Genomic DNA, 21,576 nt, shown 5'->3' on the forward strand with positions numbered 1-21,576 from the left:
AAAGGCCAAATTGAAGCAGAGGTCAGGTTCTTCTCCGTAACTTCTCAAACACAGTAGTACGTGTGTCTAATTAAGCAAGATTTAGCTTCCAATCCAAAGATTACTGAATACCCACCAAGTGTCAGGCCCTGTTCTAGGAGCTTTCACATATATCCTATGTCACCTGCTGTGGTGGAAAATGAAGCCACGTTTAAGTTGCTACACAAATAAATCAAATTTGAGCTTCCATCCTGACTGACAGTAGTCCATTCATCATTCTCTGAGTTTTCCCCTCCTTGCAAATTAAGACCCCCTCAAGGTGCTTACTTCATCCAGGTGAGTCAGTCTGGTTTAGTATTTCTGTTGTGGAGAAAAGAAATTGAGAAGTCTGGTGTGACTGCGTAAGCTTCCAACTGCTGCTCTGGTGAGGCTGACACAGAAAACAGGAAGTCCGGCTCTCGGGTGTAAGGGTTCAAAGTCTACCCACTGAGACAGTGCGGCACAGATCGCAGGGAGGGAGGAGAACCCAGGCTAGCAACGGTTACCCCACACTATTGGAGACTGGGTTCCCAGTACAGCTGTAGAGACAGTTTTATTTACAGAAAATCAGTTATTTCTCTTAAGGAACCCCAAGGCCCAGGGCGGCAGATGAGGACAGGGTGCAGCATCACTCCCCTGCTCCTGACCTGCCTTCCCCTGAGACAGGAAAGGCTCTGGTGCTGGGCCTGCCGTACCAGCCCCGCTCTTTTACTGCACCCCCAGCAGCAACAGCACCAGCAGCGTGGCGGACACCTTCTTGCGGGCCATTATGGTACATTTCTCACCACTCGGCTTACTAGGACTGTCCCAACACATCACAAGTGTTAGAATAACTTGAAACCCCAAAGGGGAAGAGTCAGAATTTCTGATTTACCGGGGAAATCCTTGGGCTTTTTGCAGATTTGCCCACCTCCTCCCCAGCAACCTTCAGATTCCATTCACCAGTGGGCTGATGGCGAGACAAAGCCCCAACCTCGGACAAGCCGAAAAATTGCCACTCAGCCCAAATGCTCTGGATCCAGGGGCCCACTTGCCTTATAGCCACACACCTAAAAGAGGTATAAATCATACCAGTTATATTTATGACATAAAAGCTACAGCATTTGGTGATCAAAAAGCCAGGTACAGGACTTCCCTGGTGGCACAGTGGTTAAGAATCTGCCTGCCAATGCAGGGGACACGGGTTTGAGCCCTGGTCCAGGAAGATCTCACATGCCACAGGTTCACCACAGCTACTAATCCCATGCACCACAACTACTGAGGCTGCGCTCTAGAGCCCGCGAGCCACAACTACTAAGCCCGTGTGCCACAACTCTTGAAGCCCGCGTGCCTAGAGCCTGTGCTCCACCACAAGAGAAGCCACCACAAGGAGAAGCCCGCGCACCGCGACGAAGAGTAGCCCCTGCTCTCCGCAACTAGAGAAAGCCGGCACGCAGCAACGAAGACCCAACGCAGCCAAAAAAAAGCCAGTTGTGATTCCCAGGTCTCTGACTTTGCTGACTGGACAGGTGATGTCATTAGTTGAAACAGGGATTTCAGGAGGGAATTGGATTTATAAGGAAGATGCTATATGTTTTGGACACTTTAAGGTGTGCAGTGTTTTTTTAAAATACTCGGGTGGAAGCTCTGGGTGTCAAGTTCAAGAGAACTGGGTGAGCTTGAGATTTGGGAGTGATGGGTATACTGGTGGTTGATCACAAGTGTGGATGTGACTGACAGGGCAGAAGAGGAGCTGGGACGGAACCTGAGAAACAGTACCCTTGGAGAAGCAAGCCCACTGAGGAAGCTAAGGCGTTCTCAGGGTGACAGAAAGATCGAGTTGTGTCATGGAACCCAGAGAGAGATAATATTTCAAGAAGGAGGAATTTGTTCAATGGCATCCAAGGCAACAGAGGTCAAGAAAGACAAGCATTGAAGTTAGGTTATGAATTTCTCAGGTAGATAAGACCTATCCAGGTCTGTTTTGGCATATTATTGACCAAGGTCGTATGATCAGATTATATTGTCTTTCAACAACTTGTCCTTGGAGTTGTATGATTAAACTCTTATGAGCACAGTATTGACAATCACCTACTTAGCAGTCATTGCTTAGTGTAACTAAGATCTTTTCACCACATCTTACTTTGCTGATTTTATCAGAAGCTTAAAAGCCATCTCTTCTTGAAACTAACAAAATCTAGTAGCTACTATATTCTGTTTTGGTTTTGCCACTTGAATATGGCACTGCCTGGTACAGCACAGGTTCTTTTGAGATCAGTATGTCTATTCATGTGTCAGGTGGTAACTCAATTCTCCCACACTTTTTACTGGAATACTATGAAAATGTTTTGAACATGATATGACATCCTTGGTCTTCATTTAGCTTGGGTGTATCGTTTATATATTTAGTCCACCTCTTTTCTCTGACATTGCTAAAGTACTTCTACTTGGAGCCAATGTGATCATAAGTGGAAATACAAATACAGGTGACATCAAGTGCCGGTACTTGATTATAAGACAATTCAGAATATGCTTACGTTAAAATCTCTAGGTCATTAAACTGAAAACATAAAATTTCAAAATTCTCCTGGAGACCTCTGCCCTGGAAAATATAGCTTTTGATCCCGTGGTTCCCTGTGAATGCATTCCTCCCCGTTACAAGAAGTAGTAAATCCAGCTCATTCATCTTCAGATGTGTTCCTGGTGGGCTTGCTGGGGGGAATGTACTGTCCCTCCTTTGCCCCGGGGATGTGCTGTATGCACACCTCGAGGGTTTCATCACAATGATCCGGTAAGGCTGTTAATGACCACCTGACAGATAAAGAAATGGACGTTCATAGCGATGAAATAATTAGCCCAAGGTTGCATCACCAAGAAGAGCCAGCGACCACATTCCAGACCCCGGCTAACCCTGCCAGAAGCACTCTCTCTCCCGCACCCTCCACGGGCGCCCCTACCCGATCCCCCTCTTCTGCGTTTCTCAGAGCACTTGCCTGGCCCGCACGGATGCTACAGTGGCCTGCATCCCAAAATGTTACTTCTGCAACAAATCTCCTGTGTGCTTCCGTGAGAAGCGATATTCGGACCCAGAAAAGCTCTCTAACCTCAGAGCCCTTGCACGAGCCCGGGGCTGCCGGCTGCGGCGGCCCCACCGGGGCCTCCGGGGGCGGGCGCTCGGGAGCGACGTCGGAGCGGACCAATCCCCGCGGGGGTGCCGGCCAAGGGGCCCAGTCGCAGGAAAGCAGGACAGCGACCGCCCAGGCGGCGGGGGACCAGCACCCCCGAGGCCCGTCTCCTGGGCCGGAGGCGATGCTCGGCTGGCGCGGCTGAGTCATCGCGAGCGCAGGCCGGGCCGCGGACCCAGCGACAGCCCGCCGACGGCTCAGGGAGCAGCTGCCCGGCGCGCGGGCCCCGCGGGAGCTCGCCGGGCGGAGCCCGCAGGGCCACGCAGGAGCTGAGCGAGGGCTGCGCGGTGAACTGTCACCGTTGTCACTCTGGACGCGGAAGCGCGCTTTCCTGTTTTGCTTTAAAATCAGGCTTGCGGTCTCCCGACCTGTGCATCTGGTCGAATTCAGCGGCAATTCCCCTTCCCATCCCAGCGCGGCGGCACAGACCCAGCCTCCGTGCGCACTTGCTGCCCAGCAGCCCCTGAAAGGAGACAGCCCCCGAGACTCCGGCCCCGAAAACGGTCAGACCCGCGCCTAGCTCGGCAGGAAGACTGTGACCGTGGGGTGAGTTAAAACAACATAAACAAACCCTTACGATTGGAAGCTGCTTCTTAAAGGCCCCCTTCCTGTCCGCTGTTCACAAGCAGCAAAATCAATAATAAACAATTACGTAATTGTCTCGTCCCCAGAGCAACCGCACTGTTTCCCTTATGAAAACCAGCTGGCAGTATTCAGTGTGGGAGTTGTAGTGTGACCACTGGATAGCCAAAGTGGTAGACAGCTTATTAAGACTATCTTAAAGAATCATCTCAAGGGCGGGTTGAGTCCTTAAAGGTCCAGCTCTTAAAAATGTTAAGTATGACAGTCTCAGGTTTACCGAATACCCTGTTCCTAAGTGAAAGTTACTGTCTTAGGAAGTGCTTACTGCTTTCTGTTCCCTAGTTTGCTTGTTTACTCCACAAAGTTCCCCTAACTTCCCCATCATTGAAAATCTAGCCTCTCAGATAAGAGTGCAACTGATTATCTCTCTCCTTTTCTTCTTAATAGAATTTCAGCTACCTACCCAAGCAAGATGAAGATTCCATTTGTGGAACCTGCCATCTGCTTTAGTGTATTTGCTATGACTTTGACTGCTCCACTGACAACACAATATGTGTACAGGAGAATATGGGAGGAAACAGGCAACTACAGCATTGCACCCGATAGCAATGTTTCTGAGTGTGCAAAAAACAAAAGCAGCCCAATTTTCACATTCCAGGAGGTAAGAAATTAAAATATTCCTAACATGTATTAAAAAGGGAATGTGCAACAGGATTTGAAAGGAAAGAGGATCCTGCACTCCTCATACATTGATCTCTTAAGGGTCACACGAAAACCCCTAAGTCCCAAACCAAAAGCCTTTATTCTCCTTTCTGCCTGAAGCTTCCTGACACCTTTAATCTGCCTCTTCTACTTAAAACCCCCTTCTTCTGTGACACTGGCTCTTCTCCTTTGTCTCAGAAAATGTCAGGGCAGTCTCATCTCCTCCGTGGTTGTCTCCTTTCTTCTTCCCCATGGAAAGCCTGACAGTTGGGACAGGGCAGGCTGGAATGGTACTTGGTGGCCAGGGGTCGGGTGAAGCATGGGTCCTGCCTTTCCCTTGCCCGCTTCCTCCCTACCCGCTTCTGCTTCACGGGCATGACCCAGTTTTCAGTGACCCCAGAAAGTGGACCATCCCTGAAGACTGTGGGCCTGCGCCAGGGTCTGTCATGGGGTGAGGGTGGCATTTGTCATCCATCATTCGGTGTTATCAAATCAGTTTGACCCCCCAGTGCTGAGGAGCATCTGTGTGAGGATATGGGGGGTGGGGAGCACCCACTTGCGCTCTGAGGACACTGAAAATGTTCAGCCAGATACTCCAGAGCCCTTCCTTCCCCAGGTCCAGCCTCCTCCCCCAGGAGGTACTGCGCCAGTCTCCATTCCCTTAGGCAGTCTTTACCAGTGTCCAAATGCAAAGCAGAGAGAGCATCCAGATTTGGAAACCCCCCCCCCATGCCTGAAAAACAACCACACTTGTAAACTTTGAACTCTTCCCCTTGGGAATATTTTGTGATGGCAAAAGAGTGGTGCTACTTCCCCAGTCAAAAGATGAAAAGAGTCTAAGGGACTCTGAGTCATCTGCACCCATGGAGAAAAGAACAGATTATTTCTGAACAGCCATGCAGATATCAAGGTTCTGGCCTAGAGTGAGGTCATAAAAACCGAAAGGCCAACAAGGGGCTCTCCTCTTGGTTTCGTCTCCCTTTAAGAATGTTTCCTGTTACATGTATATATCTCCAGGGAGTAAGAAGGTTCCAGAGGCTCATCAGTTTCTCCATTTCATACTGTGAGTTCCTTCACCAGCCCCCTGGGAGCAGTGGGAGGGACAGAGGAGAGGACTTGAGTGTCTGGAAAGGTCGGCTGTCCTCACCCTCTAGAGTGACAGGAGACGGGCCTTGGTCCAGCTGCTTTGGTGACCTCTGTGACTGTACAGGTGATGAGTATTGACCCCGCTCCCTGCCTAACCCAGCTGCTGAAAGCCTCCCACTGCCCAGAGCAGGGGTCTCATTTTGAAGATTTCTGCCAAACTTTTTGATCGATTGACTGCTGTTTCACTGAATTAATGTTCAAGAGAACATACCGCCCTAGATCCTTGCCTTACAGTCAGTGCGCTAGAGCTACAGGTGCTTCTTCTAAGATTGGGGAACTAGAAACCATCCCACCCACAACTGGGACAGGGCGTGGTGACCCACTCACCACTCGCTCCTTAGGACAGAGGAACACCTCCTTCTGACCCCTTCCCTGGATCCTGTCCCTGCTGAGCTTCTCAGAAAATATTCTGCCCCCTTTAAATCCGAGAACAAATGTTCCCTGCTCTGTGAGCTTCCGCTTAGAGATCTGTGGACTGTTCTTGTAACCCTAAAAATAAGAGAGGTCATAGTACAGGGTCAGCCCCTGATAAAATAAATAAATGATTTTTTCAGCTCAGATTTTTCTCAAATCTCTCCCAAAAGATCAGTTGTGTGTAAGAATACAATGTGTTGAACCTCTGTTATGCCGTTTTTATTTAACCTTCCCACGTAACAAATATACACACTTACGTACGTATTGGTATGCAAGATAGTATCATGAATTTCAGGGTACAAAAATAAGAATAATCAGAGCAATTTCACTTATATTTAACATTTTGAAAGTCTATTTGGATGAAAGTCATATTTTTCAATCTATCTGGGGTTAAAGTATATATAACATAGATATTCATATGGATATTGATCTAACCTATCTTTCAAATCTTCAAGTTTTCTGAGCCCTGTGACTGTAAGTACAACTACATACTTCTCTTGGGCGATGAGATTAATCTCTAAAAGGCCTCTTAACAAAGTGGCAAGGCTGTGGCAGGAAACTCTTGGCAAAGGGCAGAGAGTAGGGAATTCTGGGATGTCTACTGACTTTTGTGGAGGAAGGAATTTTTAAGGCCCTTACCGCCCTCTCCTTCCCTTGTAAATGATTGGTTTTGAAGTGTTACACCGGCCACTGTGGCCTGTTCTCTTCAGGCAGCTTTCAAGATAGGGACTGTGCCGCTGGAGGGGACAACTTCGGGTCACCCAACAGATCATGAAGTTGTTCTCCCTCAGGAATTTACTTATAAACCTTTTAATAACACAATCCCTGGTTACCAGCAGGTAAGGAATACCTTCTGCTCAACTGGAATTAATATGTGCATTTTAGCCTATGAAATTGTGCCTTCCTTAAAATTGATAGCACTTTCCTTAGTTTATCCCCGTCTCAGTACCTTGTCATTCTGTTCAATCTTGTATAGGAAATAGCTTTTTTTTTTTAACTCTGATTTCTCCCATCTACCCTACTATAACACATAATTCTCCAGAGTTTATAATGTTCAAACACAATTTCTTCTGTCTCAACATTGATGTATGGTTAAAATATGCTTTGAGTTTGTTAAGATCTGAATTTCACAACATGGGCTGCAGATGAGGTGAGCAGTCTGTGTAACAGACTGGGTTGGGATGACAATAGGAAAAAAGGAGAGGACAGGACTTAGGCAGAGGCGTGGAAATGGGAGGAGGAACCCCAAACTGGAACATCTTGCTGAGGAGTTGATTAAACGATAACTGTTTCATTTATTTGTTTATTCAATAAATATTTACTTGATGGCTTCTATATCTGTAGGAGATACAAAGATGTGCTCAAAAGATCTAACCTAGTAAAAATGAAACAGCACTGACTGTATGAGGGCCCTGTGTGGAGCACCTTATATTGACTTTAATTTTAAGTCTCCTGACAGCCTGCAAGATTGGGACTGTTGACGTTCCCTCTGGTCAGATGAAGAAGCTGCAGAGACAAGTAATTTGGTCAGGATCACACAGAGCACGCAAGCTACAGAGGCCTATTTTACTTGATGGTTTGTTCCTTTAATCAATCTGTCTATTGAGTACCTACCCTCCCTGGAAGCGCTTTTCTTGGAGCTGGTGATACTCTGGTGAAGAGGACAAGGTTTCACCCCAGCCGGGAGCTTAGGTTGTAGGAGGGAAGTCACACAATGCACAGATCGAATAAAATATAATTTCCTGTCAGGGAGCCGGTGAGTCTCTAAAGAGAAGAACAACAAGGATAAGGGGCTGGAGCGCTGGGTGGGATTAGTGGGGTTGCTTTGGATTGAGTGATGGTCAGGGAAGGCCCTTCTGAGGAAGTGGTTTTGAACTGAGGAACTGAGCTGTGCAACGATCAGGCAGAGGGAACAGCAAGTAGCATGGAGGTTTGTGGAATGGCTTGTCGGCCGAGAGGAGTGAGGAAGGGGAGGTGAATCAGAGGCTCCGTGACGTGGGGTCGCCCCTCGCCGTGGCAAGGAGTTTGCATTTATTCCAGTGTAAGGAAAGCCACTGGGGGGTTGACAGAGGAGTGACACGAGCTGATGTGTGTTTTTAAAGACCACTCAAACTGTGGTGTACAGAACTGACTGTATTTGAATCCAGATTCCTCTGACTCCAGAGCTCAAGCTCTTAATCAATACACAAAAAAGTACAGCTGGGGAATGATAACTGTTCTATGAGAAGGTTCAGAAAAAGGAGTGATGACCCCTGTTTGGGAATTTCAGGGAAATCTAAGTGGGACCTGACTATGGACTGTGCCTGGAGCATAGACCGTATCTGGGGGGAGAGTGGGGATAACGCTGAAGATGAGATCAGGCCACGTCTCGGGGGCCTTAAATACCAGGCTAAGGAGTGTGGACTTTCCCAGGCAGTGGGGAGACACTGCAGCTTCTGAGCAGGTGAGAGACGTGCCGATAGTAAGCTGTGGTGCTATGCAACATGTGCCCGGCAGTAGTGTCTGTGATCTGCAAAGTGGTGAGATTGACATTATATTCTGAATTGAATGAAGAGACCAGTTAGATGCCAGCGTGGTCCAGGTGAAAACCAATGGGAGTTGTCATCCAAGTGGCAACTATGGGACCATCAAGAAGGTAAAGTGAGCAACTTTAGCGGGACAGGATAGATTGTGTTGGGGGGCATGGACGAAGGGAAAGGCTAGAAGCAAAGATGACCGAAGTTTGGGGTTTGAGTGACCAGAACATTTCCTGGCAACATGGAATGGCTTGAACTATATAAATATATAAAAATAAAAATAGGCTCACTGTTTTAAAAAACCATTAATTTGGTATCTGATATTTTTGTGGTTCATCATATTTTTGTGGTTTTTAGGGTGCTTTCTAAATATTACATGAATAAATCTTTTTTAAAATGAGTTTAGTAATCTCCATTATAGAAACGGCACATATCCTTTAATATAAAGTTTGGAAAATACAGAAAAGTGGTGAGAAGAAAATGCTTTTAAATCACCCCAAGTTCTTCCCATCATATACCTAGTGTCACGATTGTTACATCTGCCAATCCACGTGTACGTAGTTGTTTTGGGCCTCAGGAAAGTTGAGTTTAGCTCACTCCTTAGTTCATGGCACGCTACCATTTTTAGTCAATACAAAGCTCCTCTTCAAGTTTTATCTTAATTTTTAGTAAATAAAGGAATATTTGTGGAGACACGTGAAAAGGACAGCTGAGCTCTATCTAAATAAAGGCCTATCAGATACGATGTTTACATGTGATATTCATTCCTCTTTAGACAGAAAGGTGTATCATGGGAAAGGGTACCGTTCTTGCTTTAGAACAGTGGTCATGATCTCTTAGTGCTAACTGTTCACAGAAGAAAGAGAAGTCATTACATAACCAGTCCCTGAGGCCTTGGGTTCTGTGGATCCTCTATATAAGTCAGACATACACCAATACACACACTTTTATTTTTATGGATTAATGTCTCCACTGTGGTACTTGAATATTGTGACTGAGTGTTGATGATTGTATCACCTCTTGATATTTGCTTTGTGAACTGGATGAAGATTTAAGCTATATCAAACCCATGCACTAGAGATTCCCCATCCCTAACCTACTGGCAATATCAAGAAAAAGTATGTACCAGGGTATTTTTAGGCATATTGTATAAGCCTCTGTAAACACTTTGTCTTCTTTTTATTTCTTTGCAGGAAGTTCAGAAAAAAGTGTCTCTTTTTAATCTGCAGATGGACATAAGTGGGTTAATTCCTGGTCTCGTGTCTACATTCATGCTTCTGTCTCATAGTGACCACGGAGGACGAAAATTCCCTTTGATTTTGTCTTCTGTTGGTGCTCTTGCAAACAGTGCTTGGCTCTGTTTGCTTTCCTATTTTGCCTTTCCAATCCAGCTTTTGATTGCATCTACCTTTTTGTGTGCACTTTGTGGCAATTACACCACACTTCTGGGAGCCTCTTTTGCCTACATAGTTGATCAATGTAAAGAAAAGAAACAAAGAACACTTCGAATAGCTATAATTGACTTCCTGCTTGGAATTGTCACTGGATTAACAGGATTGTCTTCTGGCTATTTTATTAGAGAACTAGGTTTTGTGTGGTCGTTTTTAATTGCTACTATGGCTCTTACTGTTAACTTGATTTATATTTTATTCTTTCTTGAGGATTCGATGAAAGAGCCTTCATCTCAGAATGTTTCTATATCATGGACTGAAGGCTTTAAAAACTTATTTTACCGAACTTACATGCTTTTTAAAAATAATTCTGGTGAGCAACGATCTTTGCTCTGTTTGTTGCTTTTTACAATGATCACTTATTTTTTCGTGACAGTTGGCATTTCCCCCATTTTTATCCTTTATGAATTGGATTCACCACTCTGCTGGGATGAAGTTTTAATAGGTTATGGATCAGCTTTGGGTAGTGTCTCTTTTTTCAGCAGTTTCCTAGGAATATGGCTTTTTTCTTATTGTATGGAAGATATTCACATGGCCTTCATTGGAATTTTTACCACCATGGTAGGAATGGCTATGATTGCTTTTGCCAGAACAACATTGATGATGTTTTTAGGTAAGTTACAAATGTAGCCTAGAACTGTGTATTGATGTTTACATAAAATGAATTTAGTCTGTTGGGTGAGAAACTTTAATATAAAATTCTCTATTTAATGCATTTTAGTTCAAGTAAAGGTAATTTGTTTAAAGCTAGCTTTCCAGAAGCTGAAAACCAACTGACTTTAAAGAAAAAAAAAAAAAGCTGAATAACCATAATTTTCCAAATTTGCACATTTGCCAAAAAATTGTTTTGAGGAACATTCTTCTTGTGAATCAGTCCTTCAAAATAGCATTCACCAACTTGAATATTTCTTAAAATGATGCTAAGAAGGCTACAATTTTAAGACAACTGTCTAAAGTATACTCAAAAGATACATTAAAAAAATTCATTGAATATATTCAGGAAGATTTTGCAAATTGATCTTTTCAGCAAATTGGTCATTTCATGAATTGGCTTTTGATGAATCACTTTCTGGCAAATAGGACTGCTTCCTTAACTAGGGCTTGAGTGAGATACTGTGTTTGAAAGGGTTAAAGGATCTGTTAAAGTGGGACCTCAAGAAAGATCCAATTTAGTCTTTTTCTACAAAGGCAGTGTTAACCTCTTGCTACCTTGCAGGGAAGCAGAGTGACCAAACAGAATTGGGCTTAATTTCCATCTACAGCACTAGGTGACCTTGGGCAAGTTACTGAACTACTCTGAGCCCTTGTTTTTTCATCTATTAAATGGGCATAGTGGTACCTAATTCAGAGGGTTATAACGAATATTAGAAGAGATAACTGTAAATCACTTAGCGCAATGCCAAGGGTTCAGTAAATGCCAGTTCTCCCTCCCTGTTTCCCTTGGAGTTGCCAACTCCAAGTAAGTTAATATATGTGAAAACATGTTGAAAACTTAAAGTGGTCTGCAAATGTAATATCTTACCATTTTGTCATATAACTAAAAATGCTACTATTAAGGGTCATAATTTAAGAGCAGAGGCAACTTGTGTTCGTGAAATTATTCAGCTACAAAGATGAAGAAGCAAGAAGAAACCAATTTACCAATAAGTAGATCAATATAATAAAAGAATTTTAACGATGAGAATGCCAAGTCTGAAAGAGCAAAAACAGAAAACAAAAAATTTATTAACAGTCACAACCTGCTAAACATGACGTTACTCTAATAACTAGGGAAACAGATCCATTTCAAGTGGCAGATTATATAGATCTGGACCTGTAACTTCCATGAACTCTTGTTCTCTGCACTAGAATAAGAATTTAAGAGTAAACTTAAACTTGAGCGTAATCTTAAACTGACCTGCCTATAGTCTATCTTAATTCATTAAACAGAATTCTACCATTAATTAATTCAGCCGTTAGATGCAATGAGTTAAGATGCTTACAGAAAATGAAGTATTTAGAGATTAAGTGTTCTACCTTTAAAATGGACCCTTAGTTTTCTGATTCAGCCAGTAATTTCCGACTATTCCTCTCACAGTCAGGCTGCCATTCCTTTTCACTGTTGTGCCACTCTCTGTTCTACGGTCCATGATATCAAAAGTGGTTCGTTCTACTGAACAAGGTGAGTTTAATTTGCTTAAGGAACAGAATGAATCTATGATCTGTACCAACTCATATCTGTGTACAATCAGTGTTTGATTCTTCAGGATATCCTACAACCCTTTTTCTGCACAGAACTCCTTTTGAATTGGTAAGCTCTGTGTTAGGAAGAGCTTATATTCAAGCAAGGGAGCCCCTGCCCGGGGCCTGGTGCTTTAGAGGGCTTTCTCTGGAGCTGCCCCGCCCCAAGGGGAGAGGAGACCCCAGGGCCAGGCGATATGCCCCCTGGGAGCCCACAACACTCCCCCCTTCTAGGCTATACTCTGGGTACGTGTACGTGGGTCCCCATAACTCCCAGCTGAACAGCTCATATCCAGTGAATGCCTTGATGATCCTCTTTCTCAGACCCGTTCTCCTGAGGGTAGACTGTGACCCCAGTGTGCTCTCCTGTACACCAAAGGGGTAGCCAAAGGGTGACTCTTTACAGGAGGGTCTGGCCCAACCTTGGAATTGCAGGGCGGGGTGTCTACACCCACGTGTAAATGACCCTTTCTGAGCAGAACAAGAGGTAGAATACAATGTGGGTGGCTGCAGCCTGCAGGCTGGGGACTGGAGGGTGAGGGCCAGCTCTCCCAGGGCTGTCATGTTCCACATGGAACTCTAAAACGTCTGAGAATTCTAAGTTTGTGTCTGACCTCCAAATCATTAGAAAGGTATTTTCTTAGAGTAGGGAGACAGAACATACCTTAGTTATGTTCCCCGACCAGGGATTGAACCCAGGCCACATCAGTGAAGGCCCAGAATCCTAACCACTAGGCCACTAGGGAACTCCCAGAATTATAACTTTTAAATACTTAGAACTTGTAGGCCTCTAATTGTATTCTTACGCTGGATCCCCCAAATGTTAGAGCTGGGCCTGAGTCAGAGTCCTAGAAAAAACAGCATCCCACTCAGCTGATTCAATCAAGAGACTTCAGGGAAGAGGAGGAGAGGAGAGGACGGCCCAAGGAGGGAGGGAGCAGAGAAGAAACTGCACAGCCTTCTCCTCCTGGACCCCACTGACCAAGTCCACGGAAGTCCAAGTCATAATATCTGTGGGGTCAGCCTCCCGAGCACAGAGCAGGGCACAGAAGATCCAACAGCTGAAGGGGAGGACAGAGAATGACCAGTACAGAAGGAAAACAAAAATTAAATCTCCAGTTAGGACTGGGTACTTGTTAGATACCAGGCATATGTGGTGGACCTCCTTTTGCTTTGATCATACGAATATTATGAGACCTTGGAGCTTTCTTTTGTTCCATGTCTTAGCCTGGTGCAAATGTTCATATCAAGTGTTTATGAATAATGCATAATTATGCTGTTGTACTTATGGCCCTTTAGTCAACACTGGAGAAGACTGCATAATTCAATAAGGTTGAAAATACATTTCTTGATTCTTTTCCACTCATAATATGTAGCTACATATTCACACAGCTGTTTATAGATTGTGTGATGAGGATTAATTGGAAAACCACTTAGGAATATAAAAACTACAGTATGTAAAAACCTACCCGCTTCCTTGAATTATGCAATGGTTTCTTAGATACGACACCAAAAGCACAACAAAAAAAGAAAAAATAGATAAATTAGACTTTATCAAAATTAAAAACTTTTATGCTTCAAAGGACACCATCAAGAAAGTGAAAAGACAGCCCACTGAATGGGAGACTATATATGCAAATCATACGTCTGATAAGGAACTTGTATCCAAAATATATAAAAACTATTAAAACTCAGCAATAACAAGACAACCCAATGAAAACATGGGCAAAGGATTTGAACTGACATCTCCCCAAAGATGTACAAATGGCCAACAGACACATGAAAAAGTGCTCAACGTCATTAGCCATCAGGGAAATGCAAATCAAAACCACAGTGAGACCCACTAGGATGGCCAAGGTGAAAATGCCCATAAGAAGTGTTGGCGAGGATGTGGAGAAACTGGAGCCCTCATACACTGCTGGTGGGAGTGTAAAATGGTGCAGCCATTTTACAAAACAGTTTGGTAGCTCCTCATAAAGTTAAACAGAGTTACCGTATGACTCAGCAATTCCACTCCTAGGTATATACCAAAGAGAAATGAAAACATATGTCCACACAAAATCTTGTACACACGTGTTCACAGCAGCATTATCTGTAATAGTCAAGAAGCATAAACAGTGCAAATGTCCATGAACTGATGAATAAACAAAATGAGGTGTGTCTGTCCAACGGAATATAATTTCGCACTAAAAAGAAATGAAGTAATCGTAAGTTGTGCTGCTCAGGGAACTTCAGCAACAAGCTAGAGCTACTTCATGCGATGGCTGTTTGTCAGAACACAGCACGGCCTGACCGAGTTCCCAACAAGACAGGACTCAAGCGGCTGTGTAACAGGGTCAGCACCATACCACCTGTCCCCGGCTGCAGCAAGGGATCAGAAATAAAATGAAACGATAATGTAGATACATAACTAGGAGAACTTCTTTCCAATTCAACTAACTTCCTGTATTGTCATAAATCATAGAGGCAGTAAGTCCATATGCTACTTGATGACTGGTAATTGCCCTTGAATGAAGCTTTTATTCATTCATTTGACAAATATATATTAAATGTCTACCAGGTGCCAGCACAGCTATATGCCCTGGGGACACAGCAGTGAAAAAAGCATATGTGCCCTTGACATTGACAGAACTTTCATTTTGGTCAAAAGAAGACACATCTCTGATAACCCAGCATTCTGCATAGAGATGTTTGTCGTATGAACATGTGTCCCGTTGTTCAGTGAAGACTTTGAAGCAATGTATGAGAATATGTATAATAAAGTGAAAGTTTAAATAGATAAAAATCAATACACAGTCTAAAAATCAAGACCATGGGGAAAGTTAAAGTCTAGACATGTAAACTATAACCAAGCTAGATCCTCAAGCTTGCCCTTTTCCTTCCTATAAGTCCAATCAAACACAATTATTTATAGGATGTGCACTGCCTGTAAGAAAAATATATTACAATTTGTCATGGAAAAGTAAACTCGACAAAGTAGGGAACAAGCAATGGCTTAAGAAGAGTCTGCAGAAACTACGTAGGAACTTACGCCACGGAAGCCACAGAGAGCGGCGAACAGCCACAATTGTAGTGATGCAGAATTTGACAAAGAGGAAAGAAAGCACATCAAGATGACCAGCTGTCTTTCGGAAGTTTCACTCTTCAGTCAGTATAGTCTTGGATTCCAGACTAAATTCAAAACTTGTAGAATAATGACCATTTCTCTGATTGTGAGCTTGGGCCGACCATGCAGCCATTTCAGGCTTCTTAAGCAATGCTCCATGGCCTTCCCTTTCCCACACTCGGCGTGTGGCAAGCGGGAAGGACAGCAGAGTCCCCTCAGAGGGGAGCCAGTTGTAAGCACGTAAGACAGAAAAATACGTTTTAAAGAATCACTCAATGTCAGACTGTGGCATAACCTTCACTAGAGCACCGGGCACTTACGTAGTTACTTGATGAGTCACACAGGATCTCGTGTGACTGAACTTTTTGTTACTCTGGAGGAAGAGATCAAATTCAAATTGCAGAATGTATGGTAAGAAGATTATCTCTCTGCCTTGCCTGTCACTCTTGCCAGATCTGACTTGACCTTTCAGAGGGCTGGTGGGTGGGACGTTGCTTGCCTGGGAGCCATCCTGCCCCTGCAGGTGTGTCCCAGATTAGCGCAGGGACTGAGAGTAGAAGGTGGCACCTCGAACCGCAGGGGCAGGTGGGGCTGCGTCTCAGGCTGTAGCAGGGACGGGAGATGCGGCAGATTCCACACGCCTCAGCTTCCAGTGCCTTTTAGCTTTGCCGCACGGACCCTGGAAGTACTGATTCCAGCTCCTCTCACACCAGGTCCAGGGAGAACTCCTGAGCTCCGTTTCTTCACCCACAAAACGGGTGACTGCCTTCTCAGGGATTTTGAGGGAGTAGCTTTCCTTCACCAAGCAGTGCCCCCAGGGCTGCACTTTTCACTGAGTAGCCGTTTTCTGCATTATTTTTGTTTGTTGTTTTGTAACTCAGCCTTTTCTCTCTCTCCCTCCACACCCTGACCCCAAACAGGCACCATGTTCGCTTGTCTCGCTTTCTTAGAAACACTTGGCGGAATCACTGCAGTTTCTACTTTCAACGGAATTTATTCAGTCACTGTTGCTTGGTACAAAGGCTTCGTCTTTCTGCTCTCCGCTGTTTTATTACTAATTCCAGCCATCAGTCTATGGTATGTCATTACTTTTTATCCTTTTATCAAAGGATAGATGGATTGAATTCCCTGACCTCACCAGTGCAATTACATAGATCTGTTGAAGTTCTGCCTTGGAATGTACTTTTCTCAAGAACTTTTAGACATGAAGACATCTGTCAATAATTTTGGAGACTTAGAAAGAAAGAGACAGTGGTGTGGCCAACCAGGACTAAGAGAAAGAAACACTGGGTTAGACAGAGACTCTGAGAAGTTACCCCCTTATCTTTAAATATGAACAACTGATGGATTTAGTGTCTAAGAATATATATGTATTATCAGTACATATATATTCGTATGTATATTCAATACACATATATTCTATGAATATGTATATACATATATATACATTCAAACAATGACTTCCTACAGTATAATATCCCCTGAAGGTCAAAGATTACTCTAAGAAGATATACGTTAATACAGATCCTTGGGTAAATGACAAGAGCAGATAGCATGCACTGGATATTAAGAATTCTCTTTCCTTCACAGAGAGTTGGCTTATTTGATGATTTCCTTTTCAAATGTAAATATCCAAGTAAATACAAACTACAAAATTCTATTTGTGAATAGTACATAGAACAAAAAGACCAGAGGCATAAACGTACAAGAAGTATGTATTCTCCCTGTCCCTTTCAATGAACAAAATGTGTAAGCCAGCTAGATAAGTGGTTGTGAAAACGCACAAGCGAATATATTTGACACATTCTCTGGGGCCCAAGCATTGAGCTAAGAGCTCATTAACCTGCCTCTGCTGGGCTTGCCCATTTCACACGGCTGCCGCAGAGCAGGGTGATGGGGATGGGTAGAAGGTGGGGCACAGGGTCTGGCATCTGCCTTCCCCTAAGCACTGTGGGCTGTGGCTGCGAGGGAGGGAGAACAGAATCTATCCACACAGGCTTTAAACTCTGCCATGGCTGTGAACTCCTTAAAGGGCTGGCCTGCGTCTTATTCAGAGTAGGACCTCAGTACATTACTGTCTCAGTGGGATGCTGATACGGAGATCTGTGTTAGGTGGACTACAATCGTATTTACAGTTCCTCTGTAACTGTGATAAAAGCTATTTTTACTAGGTATCTTTTTAAAAGGAGACTATCACCTATTGAATTAGCAAAATTAAAACTCCATGCTTTGCTAGTGAGCACACGATGAGACCATCAACCTTATACTTTGCTGGGAGCAGTGTTATTCGGCATTATCATTCTTGGAAAGCAATTCATGAACATGTATCAAAAGTTTCCCCCAAAAATTCATGGTATTTGAACCAGTGATCCCATTTAGAATCCTATCCTGAGGAAATGATGAGAAATGTCAAAAACTTATATATAAACAAGTTCATTATGGCAAAAAATATTTGAATGACCAAAATGGCCAACAACAGGAAATGATTAAGTAAATGATGGTGAATCCGTATCATGAAAAATGGCTTTAATAATAACTGTATTACATGGGAAGTAGAATAATGGGTCATGTTCATTTTACTCTTCATATATTTATAAATACTCTGTTATGAACACATATAACTTTTATAATTGGAAAAATTAGTGCAGAGAGATTAAAGGTCATTGTGCTTTTCATAATGCATCTAGTGTAAATGTAGTTGGTCTTCTGAGATTTGTTTTTAATCTGTTCAATGTTTTTAAATTTAAAATTACACGCTATTTTCATTATTTCCTGATGTCTTCTATCCTAGCTTCAGTTATAGGTATTAAACATGAACTTCAGTAATAGCTTTAGTTACAACTATTTTATGTGGACTATGTGGAGGAGACAATGGGACAGATGGACATTTTAGGGATCTGGAAGGGGAAGAACTCATGTAGATTTTTTTAATTTTTATTTTCAGAAAGCTATGCATAACAAGCCTGTTAGATTCAAAATACCAGTATCCTCCTTCTTTGTATAATTTATTGAAAGCCATGTAACCAGGGAAAAGATGGAATACAGATTACTTCTTATTTATGTATTGCCTTAATCGATGTCTTATTTGCTTTGGCAGTGCTGTCAAGTGCATCAGCAGGAATGCGGGAAGCTATGTCCTTCTTATACAAGAAGAATCCAGCGAAGACACTTCAGACAGATGATTAATTGTGATTAAAAAAAATCCAAATGCTCATATCATATACTCTTGACTTACGAAGGATATAAACTAGCTCCACAATCAGTACTTCATGAATAATCAATGCTGCAAGTCCTTTCTTCTAAACTAAACAGTCAGAAATAGTTGCTGCTCTAGCTTCTTACAGCACCGTGCACTTTGAGCGCTTTATGAAGATCACGTGACATATTCTCAGTAGATAAAAGAACAAATCTCAAGACACCTCCCACTTTGGGATTTACAAAAGAAACTGAAACTTATCGGTATAAAATGGGACTAAGAAATCTGATACAATCAAAAGCAATAATCTCCCTGATATACTCCAGTCTCTCACATTAAGACCAGGAAGAACTCCTTGTCTGCCTCAGTTTCTTCATCTGCAAAATGACTTTTTGACCCCTCTCAAAGATTTTGAAGGCATAACTGTTGAAAATTATGATGTCAGTCGCTTATAGGAGAATGATAGAAGTTTCAAGTATTCATAATATAATTTTCTTCTACTTGGGTAATGCTTTGTTTTTTAGAGCCCATCAAGGTGTTAGTGATGGTCAAAGCTCTCAGTAGCTGCAATATCCTTCAAAGGGAAGCACTTTAATGAACACGTTTTCACTTTTCCTAATATGTTTCATCAGTGACAGGCATGATAATATTTCCATAAGTAACACAGGGGTGACTGAAAAAAGAGATTACAAATAGTTCCTGAAGAAATGTAAAAACTGAGTAAACAGGCAATCATGATGTAAAGTAACTAGTATTTATAGAGTCAATATTCACTCCTTCTTTCTGTCAAAGGGTATCCATCTCTTACTGCCTTATACTCATCCTGGGAGCACCATGGTCCCTGAAAACACCGCATCCTCTCCTGCCTCCTGTCTGCACACAGGGTTCCATTGGGCCTTCTTCCCTCCCTACGTTGAAACTTTTAAGTCTCAGCCAAGGCATTGCTTCCGCTTCCTCCGTGTCCCTTCCGGACATTTCTACCCTCCCCTCCTGCCCACCTCCACCCCCCGCCCCCGTCCCTGCAGGGCCCCCACAGCTCTCTGGGTACTGCCATCCAAACATTTTCCCTTGTCTTGTAATGTTTGTTCCCCTACTTGACAATGAGCACCTTGAAGACAGGGACAATCTTTGATTCCTCATTATATCCACAATAAAATTTGAACTAAATGAACACAGAGTTTTGTTTGCACTTGTAAAAATCATTTAAAGCTATATATTTAATGCATTATGAGAGTAACCACTGATACCATGCCATAGTCATTAAGCCAGCCTTGCAAATAAATTGAAAAATATGTAGCCCATATGCATTTATGGTTTATGGTATTTTCACAGGTCCTTCAATATCTCCCATTTTCTAAGTTTCCATATATAATAACACAAATGTCTTGAAGTACACCTAGCTGATTAACTCCTTTGTAATCTCTTGAAAGTAGGTAGAGTCTTCTGTTTCATAACATTGTTCACGGCTTTTTCCTGTAAGGTAATCAATGACTGTTTGACCAGCAAATAGCACTCACAATTTAAAAGACGAGAATTTCTTTTTTCCAAGACCATTCCTTTCAGGTTTAGCTAATGTCTTCTGGGCTATTCTCAGATTGACTGATTGATTGATTTTTGTTTTACTTCCTGTTCAATGCTCTTCCCAGAACAAAAGAAAAAGTACTTTATGGTTTACAAAATGCTATGTCAAGTTATTTTACCCTCTTAATAACCCTGCAAAGCAGATCTTCCTTTTTCCCATTTTATGGACAAGGAAGGCAAGTCTCAGGCTTCACCTGACCATGGTTATTCAGCTACCACTAAGCAACAGTATTATACAGAGATGGATTTGGCACTGCTGAGGTTCTTCACAGAAGGGTGTGACAGATTATAAATCCAATATTGAGAATTGTATCAAGGAGAGTATAAAGTGCCCCCTCAAACACATAAGCACTACCAGTACCCAACTAACTGCCCATAAGATTGACTTTTTTGAGGTTAGATAAGGTCTATAACAAAGTCCCTTCCAGCTCAACCTTCCCTGATTTTTACACATTCCACCTGCAGTGAAGAGAACACACATGGGAATGTTTAATACAGTGGGAGGATTAACAGATAGTTTCTCAGTTGAGCAAAGACCATTTGAGATGCAGTAAGTGTATAAGGGGACTGGACTGGGGTAGCCCAGGGTAAGAACACAGCATGAATGGGCTTAGCCATCTCCAAAGAGTCTGTCCTAAGAGATAATTAGTAAATGGGGTGCCGGGAGCCTAGAGAAGCATGCAAGCTGATGGGGGTATTTAGCCAAGACATGGGGTGGCAGGGGTGGAGGGGAAGCTATTATCTAACCTCCTGTAATGTGACCTGATTATCTAACTATCTGAACAAAGAATATTAACGGATGATTTGTTTTTATGGCATCTATATAAAGAGGGACCAAAAGGAAAAACATGTTCCTTTCATCTAGGACTGTACAAGGGCGGTTAGGTATACCATATCTAACAGAAATAAATATTTTCATCACTCGGGAGGGTGTATTTCCGTTTCTATGAGGCTGGACTATTCAGTAGGATCCTCCATAGCCTGCACTGCACAACTCAAGAAACCCCTTTTCTCCACTCCTATGCTCACTAAATAATCCTCTGGTTACTCACTCAGTATCCAAAAATCTTGCTAATAACAATAAGGTGCCCTAAGTTCAATCTTTCTTAAAGAAATGTCTGTATACCAGGACCACCTGAGGAATTTTTAAAAAATCTCTGGAGATTCTAATTCACTTGGTCTGGAGTGGGGTCTTAGAATCTGTGAAAAAAAATCTCCCCAGGTGACAGATACACATTCAGATCTGGAAACTACTGCCCTAGATAAGTGCTTCTCATCCCTAAATGCACATTCAGACAATCAGCATGGGCGGGCAGTTAAACAAATACAAATACCAAGCCTTACTTTAGGCCAGTGGTTCTCAGCCTTGGCTGCTGGGCAGAACTGCCGGGGAGCTTTAAACACCGCCAATGCCCAGGTCCCAGCCCAGGCCAACCAAGTCAGAATTGCTGGGAGCGGGAGGAGGACAACAGTAGTTTTT

General features: G+C 43.1%; 1 protein-coding gene across 3 annotated transcripts; it reads left to right on the forward strand.

Annotated features, from left to right (window-relative positions):
* Positions 1 to 3,257: 3,257 nt before the first annotated feature.
* SLC46A3 (solute carrier family 46 member 3) lies at positions 3,258 to 19,788 on the forward strand. 3 transcript variants are annotated; one of them, XM_024755378.1, is made up of 6 exons: positions 3,274 to 3,728; positions 4,212 to 4,425; positions 9,736 to 10,606; positions 12,071 to 12,154; positions 16,240 to 16,396; positions 18,417 to 18,848. In XM_024755378.1, exons 2-6 carry the CDS (start codon positions 4,237 to 4,239, stop codon positions 18,499 to 18,501), a joined length of 1,386 nt encoding a protein of 461 aa, XP_024611146.1. In that variant the 5' UTR covers positions 3,274 to 3,728; positions 4,212 to 4,236; the 3' UTR covers positions 18,502 to 18,848. The 3 variants fall into 3 exon arrangements, with proteins under 3 accessions (XP_024611147.1, XP_024611146.1, XP_024611148.1); XM_024755379.1 differs by lacking the exon at positions 16,240 to 16,396 and having other exon boundaries at positions 3,258 to 3,728; positions 18,417 to 19,788; XM_024755380.1 differs by lacking the exon at positions 3,274 to 3,728 and having other exon boundaries at positions 4,310 to 4,425; positions 7,475 to 10,606; positions 18,417 to 19,788.
* The last annotated feature ends 1,788 nt before the right edge of the window (positions 19,789 to 21,576 follow it).

This window comes from Neophocaena asiaeorientalis, unplaced genomic scaffold, assembly GCF_003031525.2.
Source record: "Neophocaena asiaeorientalis asiaeorientalis breed wild unplaced genomic scaffold, Neophocaena_asiaeorientalis_V1.1 scaffold59, whole genome shotgun sequence".
Taxonomy (NCBI): Eukaryota; Metazoa; Chordata; class Mammalia; order Artiodactyla; family Phocoenidae; genus Neophocaena; species Neophocaena asiaeorientalis.

Bases quoted from the DNA above. Each gene is read 5' to 3' on its own strand.
- SLC46A3 (XM_024755378.1), top strand. From the start codon at position 4,237: ATGAAGATTCCATTTGTGGAACCTGCCATCTGCTTTAGTGTATTTGCT. The intron at 4,426-9,735 runs GTAAGAAATTAA...ATTTCTTTGCAG, and splicing joins CAATTTTCACATTCCAGGAG to GAAGTTCAGAAAAAAGTGTC. The intron at 16,397-18,416 runs GTATGTCATTAC...TTGCTTTGGCAG, and splicing joins ATTCCAGCCATCAGTCTATG to TGCTGTCAAGTGCATCAGCA.